General features: G+C 32.2%; 2 protein-coding genes across 2 annotated transcripts; one reads left to right on the top strand and one right to left on the bottom strand.

The window, feature by feature from the left end:
- Positions 1-5,190: 5,190 nt before the first annotated feature.
- On the top strand, positions 5,191-6,605 carry LOC125857715 (beta-D-glucosyl crocetin beta-1,6-glucosyltransferase-like). The gene has a single exon (XM_049537368.1). The coding sequence runs from the start codon at positions 5,191-5,193 to the stop codon at positions 6,541-6,543; it is 1,353 nt and encodes a 450-aa protein (XP_049393325.1). The 3' UTR covers positions 6,544-6,605.
- A 462-nt stretch (positions 6,606-7,067) lies between these two features.
- Positions 7,068-10,329, bottom strand: LOC125850352 (cyclic nucleotide-gated ion channel 1-like). The gene is made up of 8 exons (XM_049530208.1): positions 10,233-10,329; positions 9,513-10,056; positions 9,189-9,401; positions 8,705-8,997; positions 8,499-8,610; positions 7,958-8,194; positions 7,488-7,882; positions 7,068-7,389 (listed from the first exon to the last, which is right to left on the bottom strand). The coding sequence occupies exons 1-8, from the start codon at positions 10,262-10,264 to the stop codon at positions 7,095-7,097; spliced, it is 2,121 nt and encodes a 706-aa protein (XP_049386165.1). The 5' UTR covers positions 10,265-10,329; the 3' UTR covers positions 7,068-7,094.

The raw sequence follows: 10,329 nt of genomic DNA, 5'->3' as shown, positions 1-10,329 counted from the left end.
GTCTTTTCTTGATTTGTCAAAATGGACAAGTAATTAGGGACAACTATAAAAAAAAAAATGGATAAATAATTTGGGACAAAGAAAGTATTACTTGATTCTTGTGGATCTTACACACCTCTTAAGAAAACTTTAATTAAAAGTATTTTACTACACTAACTTTATTAATGAGAACAAAGTAAAATTTTCTCAATTTGCTAAAATTGGCTAGTAAACTAAAATATCTAATTTTTATATAATGATCAAATAAAATGAAATAATTATTTTTAAAAATTAAGATAAATAATTTGAAAGGAAAAGAGTAATTAAGGTAGATTCCATTCTGATGAACGCTGCTGCCAATAATTTCAATTGGTCGCCACACGGTCACACCAACCTTGATTTTTATAATCTTTTTATGTACTAAGCTTATAAGCATCATAATATGGATAGGAATTAGGAACTTTGTAAACTAGTCCAAACGAAATATTATCCTTTTAATTTGTTTCGTTTTCTGATGAAGAATGTTCATTTATCATTACCCTCCTTTAGTTATATACACACAATATGTATCGATCCATGAAAGGTTATTTAATTATACTCCCTCTCTGTCAATTTTTATATGTCATGTTGCACTTTTCGAAAGTTAATTTGAATGATTGTCAAAGTTAAATTAGATTACATTAATTTGATATTTTAAATAAAAAATTTAAATATTCAAAAACTATACGAAAAGTACTATAAATTACAATTTTTTGTATATCGTAAAATGTTAGTCAATTTTTTTATAGTTTGACTCTAAAAGAGGAACTATGACAATTAAAAGTAGACGGAAGGTAGTATCATTTTTATTTTTGTCAATTACTCTTTTTGTCCCTAATTACTTGTCCACTTTTGAATTGACACACATATTAAAAAAATAATTATTGACACAGTGAGTTTACCATTTTTACCATTATTAATTATGAAGTGGATGTATTAAAAACTTAAGATTTTCAAAAAAATTGACATTTTTCAAAGTAATTAATTAAAAATATAATAGATAAAAATATTTTATCTTTTCTTGATTTATCAAAATGAACAAATAATTAGAGATAACTAAAAAAAAATGGACATAGGGAGTAATAAATTAGCAAAGATATACTACTAAGTTATCTGTGTCATGTACTTAATTAAACTCCACAAAGACATCATGAACCTAGTTATTCATATTTAGCTGTTTATGTTTTGGATAACTTCGAAGAGTAGCAAAAATAAATTGGTACACGGTATTACATTAGATAAATAGATGCATTATTATATATCTCTACTGTATAAGAGTCTACAAGTAGGCATTTGTTCATCAACATGTAGATTTTGCTCCTTAAAGCTTTTGTATGTTGGCACTATGGGTGTTAAAAGGGCGGGTTGGGTTGAAACTAGAAGAACAACTTTCACATATAGCAAACACAAAATTCATATTTGTATGCTCTAACAAAGTTTGCATAATTGCGCTCCATAGCAAACATAAATATATATATTTCGTTATACATATACAAAAGAAAACAATTGTATAATCTGCTTTGGTATACATATCCAAAAAGATCAATTGTATAAAGTGAGAGAGACGAGTGAGCGAGCGAGATCTGGGAGAGGGGAGGGAGTGGAACGAAAATATATGTATATATACAATTTTCACGCGTTTTATACATTTGCGTTTTTGTATAAAGTGAGATAGGCGAGATTTGGGAGAGTGGCAAGCGAGATCTGGGAGAGGGGAACGAAAATATATGTATATATACAATTTTCTCTCACTTTATACAAATACAAACACACTTTATACAATTTGCGTTTTTTGTATAAAGTGAGAGAGGCGAGTGAATGAGCGAGATATGAGAGAGTGGCGAGCGAGATCTGGGAGAGGGGAGAGAGGGGAACGAAAATATATATATATATACAATTTTCTCTCGCTTTATACAAACACAAACGCACTTTAAACACTTGCGTTTGTATAAAAAATGAGAGAGGTGAGGGAGAGAACGAGAGTGGCGAGCGAGATTCACCAGGAGAGAGGTGAAATAGCAACAATTTGCTATGAGGTACAATTAAATTAAACTATATTTATAGCATTTAATTTGAATTAATAATTTGCTATTATATAGAATTTTCCCAAATTAGAAATACTAAAATGGGGTGAAATAGTAATTGGGTTGGGTCTTGATCCACCCAAATTTATTTTGGGCTCAAATGGGTTGGGTTCAAATGGGCTAAAAAATGAGTTGGATCTTGACCCGTCCAATTTGACCCGATTAATCTAAAAAAATTTAACATAGTGATATTTAGCTTTTATAATCACAATTCAAATTTCAGCTCAAGATTTTTTAAAAATAAAGTAACAAATTGATAGATAAATCCTAAAAGATGTTAAATAGATAATAATTCATACATTTAATATAGGAACATATTTTAGTAAAAAGTTTTAAAATGGGTTGAAATTGGAGATTGAATTGAGCCCAATTGAGGATTATCTTAAAATGGGTTAGGCTTGAATGGGTTGAGAGTGAACTCAATTCAAATTATCTTAAGCCGAATCCTTAAAATTCTGGACGAATTGATCGAGTTACTTATATCTGAATTGATTTTTGACACCCCTAGTTAATACTTTATAATTGTACCTTTTCTTTTTTAGACAAATAAACCAGCTAATATCTCCATAATTACAAATATATCCATCAAAAAGCTATACTCTTAATCGATCTAAGTGGGGCCAACCGACTTTATCATGTCGGCTGACCAGTACGTGTATTTCTTTATTTTAATTTATTAAGTTGATTAAATATTTATAAAATAGTACTATGAAAATAATTAACAATTTAATATACTTAAAAATAGATTATATATTTAAAATTACATAAAAAGTACTACATATCACAATAATTGTTAGACACTTTAAATTCTATTAATACCACATAAGTTAGGATAAAAGGAGTAACATATAATATTTAATATTTTAAAATAATATAGATAATACTATAAATTACAATAATTAACCGTTTAAATATTTAAAAGTTATATAAAAAATCAATTAACTCTCGAAATTCTATTGGTACCACATAAAATGGATTAGATGATAAATATATATTGTCTGAAATTGATGAAAAAAATACTATAAATCACAATAATTAATCAAAAAAATTCACTTGACTCCAACAAAATCTATCAATTAATGCCACATAAATTGAGACATGAAAGTAACATATATTATTTAAAAATTACGTCAAAAAGGTACTATAAATTACAATAATTAAAGGACTTAATGTATTTAAAAGACATAAAAATGCTTAATTTTTGAAATTCTATATATGACAGATAAATTGGAACAAAGAGAGTAATATCTATTATTTTTAAAATTATGTAAAAAAAAAACCATAAATCACAATAATTAACAACTTAAAATATTTTTTAAATCATATAAAAATTTCAATTACTTCTTGAGTTCCATAATATCACATAAATTAAGACAAAAAATTAATACATATTGGGCCCCGTGCAGGCACTAGTCCTGTATCTAGTTTGCATATAAATTCCTACACCTTAACTTCTTATGTTTACTTCGTTTCACTGATCTCCCTTCACATTTGTAATATTATGCTACCTTCTAGGCTTACTATCTTCCTTACTTTAATTTTTTTTTTGTAACAACTTCGTCCCATATTAGATGACCATCTTACTAAAAATATTTGTCCATATTACTCGAGTACTTACTAAATTAGGATAGAATTAATTAATTTTTTTTCCATTTTACCTCTACAATTAATACTCCCTTTGTCCCTAATTACTTGTCCATTTTTTCTTTTTTAGTTGTTCCTAATTACTTGTCCATTTTGACAAATCAAGAAAGGACAACATTTTTTTACCTATTATACCCTCAATTAATTGCTTTGAAAAAAGTATAACTTCTTTTTAATTCATCTACTTCATAATTAATAGGGATAAAATGGTAAACTCATTATGTCAATTATTGTTTTCTTAATATGTGTGTCAATTCAAAAGTGGACAAGTAATTAGGGACATAGGGAGTATGACCTTTGGAAGTTTAAACAAATTTTAAAGATTCATTTTAAAATGCATTGATATAAACAAAAGGCAAAATGGTATAGTCTTCCAATATATTGATGATTTCTTAATCACCGTGTAAAGTTGGAAGTGTCCATCTAATATGAGACGGAGGGAATATTATTTTTAATTTATTTTATTTATTGCTAATGAAAAAATAAAAATAATATATATATATATATATATATATATAAGGGATAATGGTCTGAAAAATATCCAACTTTGGTCGGATTTGTTGTTGCTATACTAAACTTTCATGAGGACCTATTACCTCCCTAGACTATTTAATACCATATTTTAAACATATATATTTGCCCATGTGGACATAAAAAATAAAGCAAAATTATAAATAGTATTGTGTGCACGTGGGCACATATATACCTTTAAAATACACTACTAAATAGTTCAGGGGATAAAAAATACGATATTAAATAGTCTAGGGAGATAATAAGTCCTTATAAAAGTTTAGTATCGCAACAGCAAATCTGACCAAAATTGAGATATTTTTAGACCCTTATCCCTACCTTAATTAATTTCTTTCCCATCTCATCTAAAAAGATTACTTTAATTATACGTAACATCTGAAATTCTGAATTGGTAGCATACTTTAAAAAAATTGAAAAATAAAAACCACAGAATCTAAAAAAATATATTATTATTTCGCTACCTTTTTTGGATCTCGTCTAATAGAAATATACATACAAACACTTGGGAATCTAGCTAGGGTTCTATTTATATTTATGGATTGATTTTCCGTTTGGGTATTAATTTACCCAACTAACATAATACCAACGATAGGTTCCACAATTAGCAGTACTAATTAACATAAATAGAACTGGAAGAAGAAATTAAATCAATTAGAGAAACCAAAATGGAAGGGGAAAAAATAATAAAGAAAGTAGATCAACGTAAAAGGAAAATGAACCATGCAGATATTATACGTACACCAAAAATACATTATCGCATTTTCCTTCTACGTGTTTGTGCAGTAAATATTTACATGAACTTACCATATGGGGGAACTTGTTGATCAACTTTAAATTCGAACGGATCCATAGAAACAATTTCATCAAAAAAAATATAAGTTTGAGAAAGAAAGAAAAACTCGAAGAATTAATCATGAATGGTTTCACCAATAATCCCCTTCGTGTTTTAATGTTTCCATGGTTAGGTTATGGTCACATCTCTCCATTCCTAGAGTTAGCCAAAAAGCTAAGCCAAAGAAACTTCGTTATTTACTTATGTTCTACGCCAGTAATCCTGAACTCTATCAAAAAAAAACTTAGCCCGGAATTTTCACCATCGATCCACCTCTTGGAACTTCATCTCCAAACATTACCAAATCTTCCTCCAAGTCACCACACCACCAATGGCCTCCCACCTCATCTCATGAACACTCTCAAAGAAGCTTTTGACTTAGCTAGTCCTGATTTTACCCTAATTTTGAAAACCCTAAAACCCGATTTATTGATTTATGATTTTCTCCAACCATGGGCTCCTAAGTCTGCTGCTGAATTAAAAATCCCAGCTGTTGAGTTTATTAGTAGTAGCTCCACGATGACAGCTTACATGTTGCATGAGTTCAACAAGCCAGGTATTAAATTTCCATTTTCGTCTATTTGTTACCGCGATTATGAGAAAGCTCGTATTGAGAAACAAGAAGCATCTATCTCTGTGGAAAAGCTTGAAGAAGATAAAAGGAGAGTTAGAGAATGTTTTTACTTATCTTGTGATATTGTTTTGATTAAAAGTTTTAAGGAGATTGAGGGTAAGTATAGTGATTATATCACTAATTTAACTGGAAAAAAAGTTGTACCTCTTGGTCCTTTAGTTCAAGAGCCTACACTTGAAGATAGTGAATCAGAGTTAATAACATGGTTGAATGAAAAAGAGAAGAAATCCACAATTTTTGTATCTTTTGGGAGTGAATATTTTTTGTCAAAGGAAGATTTGGTAGAGATTGCTTATGGGTTGGAAAATAGTAAGGTGAATTTTATATGGCCAATAAGGTTCCAAAAGGGGGAAAATCTTGAACTTGAAGAGGCATTGCCTAAAGGTTTTTTCAATAGGGTAGGGAATAGGGGAAAAGTTTTTAATGGATGGGCCCCACAAGCAAAAATTTTGGAGCATTCGAGTATTGGTGGATTCGTGAGTCATTGTGGATGGAGTTCTGTAATGGAAAGTATGAAATATGGGGTCCCGATTATCGCAATGCCTATGCATATTGATCAACCAATTAATTCTAGGCTTGTTGAAGATGTTGGCATTGCTGTGGAAGTTGTGAGGGATAGTGATGGAAAGCTTCGTAGAGAGGAAGTTGCAGCCATAATCAACCAAGTTGTGCTTGATAAGGATGGTGAATTTGTAAGGCAAAAGGCAAAGGACATGAAGGAAAAGCTTTGTATCAAAGGAGATGAAGAAATTGATCAAGTTGCCAAGGAGTTGGAAAAGCTATGTGCTAAATTCTTGTAGTATTTTTTCACTTAGATGCTTATATTATATAGTATAGTAGCTAAGGGTACTTTTGTTCCTCTTTTTGTTAGGATCAAATCTTACTTATAGTCTTTAATTTTCAGTTGTCTACGTGTTCTTTTTTCTGATGTTGGACATCCGATCCTATTGATTTATTATAAATTATAAAATTAGTCTTATATCTCTTTTTATTTTAATTCCATGATAAACAATATGGCCATTTAAAAGATATATATGTGAGCCCGATATATATTGTCTCTAAGTTGACTAGTTGAGGGGTATATCAAACTTATTTATATGAATTGTTGGCATTTTTGTTGGGAGAAAGGTATTAAATTAAACCTGGCTAAGAATATTCCAAACATTTTCTTCTTAAGAATTCAAATTTGACTAGACTGTGACAACATGCAAAATAAGCTAAAATCTATTGAAAGCCATAGTTTAGTAGAACACTACAATTTACAAGGCAGTAGAGAAGTGTCTGTTTTATATTCATGGTTTCTAATGTTACAAAGAGTTAGCAGACTTCTTTCCTTTCCAATATTCTAGCATTAGGAGCTAAAATCAGGTTCAGCTGGCTTCTGAAGCAGTAAGGGACTCAATCTGGTAAATGATTTGGAACCCCTTGGATGGTTGCGCCTCAAGGCACGCAGCGCGTTAGCAGCAAACTTTGATGCATAAATAGTAGCTCCAAGGCTTGGCAAATTGGCTGCCTCATTTGCTAATGCAGCCTGTAGTCTATCTTCTTCCTCTTTCAAAGATTTCTCAAGCTTGTTCCTGCTGTGTCGACGCCATGCTGCTTGTATAAAGCAGGCTGCCCATGTCCTCCAATGCTGTGAATAGAATCTGAAACATCCCAAAGTACATTGAAATTGTTAAGGGCCTTCTCCAAAACTGATGTCAGTATAAGTGTTTTGAAATTGAACAAGAGTTAGTGTACATACCTGAAAGTATGCCGAAGCTGCTTGCTATGAAGACGTCTAAATTGGGCTGCGACAAACTTGAGATCATCAGCTGTTAGAGCAAAAGCTTCGACATCTATGACAGCTTTTACTGTTCTAGTTGAGGAGGGAAGAGTCGAGGAAGCATGAGGGTCCAAAGCCCATGTAAGAAGCTCCTCTCCACAGAAATCACCAGCCTTGAGAGATGCAGAGTTGAAGAAACCAGTTCTTCCACCATTGGTGGTCATAGTCAATAAAGTACCTCTCATGAGAAAAAGCATCTCACTCACTGGATCGCCTTCTCGGATTATGAAGCTATTCTCTGTGAAAAGAGCTGGTTTTAGTCGATCACACAACGCATCCAGCAACTGTTCATCCATCTTCTCAAACATGGGAACCTGCATATAAAAGATCAAATAAGATCAACAGTTTCAAGAATAAAGGGCATGATGAGCACAAAATAAGGCACTCACTCTTTTGAGCAAAGACCAACATAGATGGCGTTTTACGTCTCTTTTCAAGTCTTTGGGAAGGTTAGAAATTAGATAATTTTCATCAACACCTCTAGTTTCTTGCCATTTGTACTGCTCATATCTTCGAATACGCTCTCTCAGGTTGTCAGGAAGCATGCGGTGAGACATCCACTGTTCTGCATCTCGCCTTCTCAATCTCATTCCTTCTACTCTAACTGTGATAGACTGCAAATATTCCTGTAACCAGAAACTAATGCAACATTAGTTGACTTCAATTCTCCAATGTAAAAAAGTTTCATCTATTCTCTAGTTTGGTCAATGGAAACTCAAAACTTCATCTTGGAAATAAAAGGGGTTTAAGCTTGGCATTGTCAAATCATTGATCTATTCAAACTTTCTTAATAGCTCATAAACTAAGAGGAAGAGATTGAAGTTACTGAATGCATATCAATGCATTGAATGTGAAGAATTTTCACTTTAAAACAGAATTGACTTGTTCAAGACTCTTAAAGGTAAGAATAATTGCTCCAGCGATGCGTACCTGCATGTTGCCAATAAGCAACGAAAACAGAATCAGGCCAACAATGCAGATGAAGATGGCAAAGCGAATCTCCCAAACAGAGTTGCTTGTCTTAAGGTCTTGGCCAAAAGAACTGAGATACATAAGACAGAAGAATCTGTTTAGCTGAGAGAAAGTTATCGAATGATTTGTAAGAATAATGAAAACCAAAAAGCAGGACCACAGACCTTAAATTTCGCAGCCCCCACCAGAAGCAATAGGTGAGTTTGGACCAGAAGTTTCTTTTTTCAGCAACTCGAGAGTGAAGAGCGTCAAGAAATATCCCAAAATCAAAGTCATGCTCTTGTACATCTTCCGGTTTCAGGAGAGGACAAGAAGAATTTAGAAATTGAGTGTTTGCTTTCCCTAGATGTCCACAACATATGCTGTCTAGCACACAGTTTTTAATACCCTTACATACATGGCTCCAGCAGTCATGTTGTCTTTCTATTGTGATCAAATACCATAACGCTCCAACTACCTGAGTTCAGACATTTGCGCATATCATTATACATGTGAAGGGAAAAAAGAACATCTATACGTAACGTAACATCAGTATTGATCTCCTCTATAATTAGGAAATCAGAAATGTAAGAAATTCTGCATACTCTGACCATATAACTTAAAGCACAATTGATATAGATGATTGATGACTGATATAAGAAAACATACATTACTGGCAATCATGAATAGGAATAAATTGAAAGCAGCTCCAGCCCATGCCGTTTCAGTTAAAAAGCCTGTTGTCCTTGTTACTTCCTTGTATAATGGGTATATCCTAAGGAGTCTTGGAATATATTGTACAAATATAACAATCACCAACTGTTTTCTCGTCACCAAAGAAATGGGACGATTTGTGTTAGGAGCGATGATAAAGAGCACCATCTGTACCAACAAAGTTTAAGTATACATGTTACATAGATATCATACTGTCTCAATTTAAGTAAATTATATATCAGACATAATCTTTGAAGCATAATGGAATTAGACACAGACCTGTGGGAGTGGAAGAACGGCTAAAATGTCAATGATGAAATAAGGAAACAAGTATCGCTTGGCTATAAGGGAAGAGTCCTCGATCAACTCACCCCTACCAAATACTCGAGAAGAAGGAGTAATAAAGCCAGTGCGAAACTGCAAGATGATATGATAGATATAGAAAAGATCGGAGACTGATCGAAGAATAGAAATAGGGATCTTCAATGTACGATCCAAATCAAGGCACTTTCTCTTGTTATCAATGACAGGAATGTAGAAAAACAATGGATCAATGGCCACTGAAATAATACAAGCGAAGACAAATACTTTGTTCCAGAACTGAAGAAATGGTTCCTGAGGATCAAGAATTTTATTTCTTGATGATCCTGAAACTTTTCTTGAACTGTCACTTAGGAAAGGGGTGCACAGTGATTTTCTTATTAAGCCACATATTCTATCGGAACCCCTCGCAGTTCCTCTTCTAATAGTACTCATGCATGAGCTGATCGATGATTTTCTGACTGAAAACATCCCATTTTCTTCTGACTTGCAGTGTTCAAACCTGAGAAGAAGAGGTCATATTAGATAGAAAAATTCTATCATATAGTAGTACTTGTACAAAAGGTACTATGCAAAACAACTTGAAAATTTACATCTGACAACACCATTCATGTTGTGTTAGTTCACAAGTCGAGGGCTGCAAAATACAGGATAGAGGATGCTGATTATCGAACTAACCTCACGTATTTTTCTTCATCGAGAATCGTCATTTTCAGCTTCTTCTCTACTGTATGCTCATCAACTTCTTTATTCTAGAAGGAAAATGGTAAAACAA

The sequence above is a fragment of the Solanum stenotomum genome, chromosome 1 (assembly GCF_019186545.1).
Source record: "Solanum stenotomum isolate F172 chromosome 1, ASM1918654v1, whole genome shotgun sequence".
Classification (NCBI taxonomy): Eukaryota; Viridiplantae; Streptophyta; class Magnoliopsida; order Solanales; family Solanaceae; genus Solanum; species Solanum stenotomum.
The sequence above is the reverse complement of the archived record's forward strand: the minus strand, read 5'-3'. Positions and strand labels throughout refer to the sequence as shown.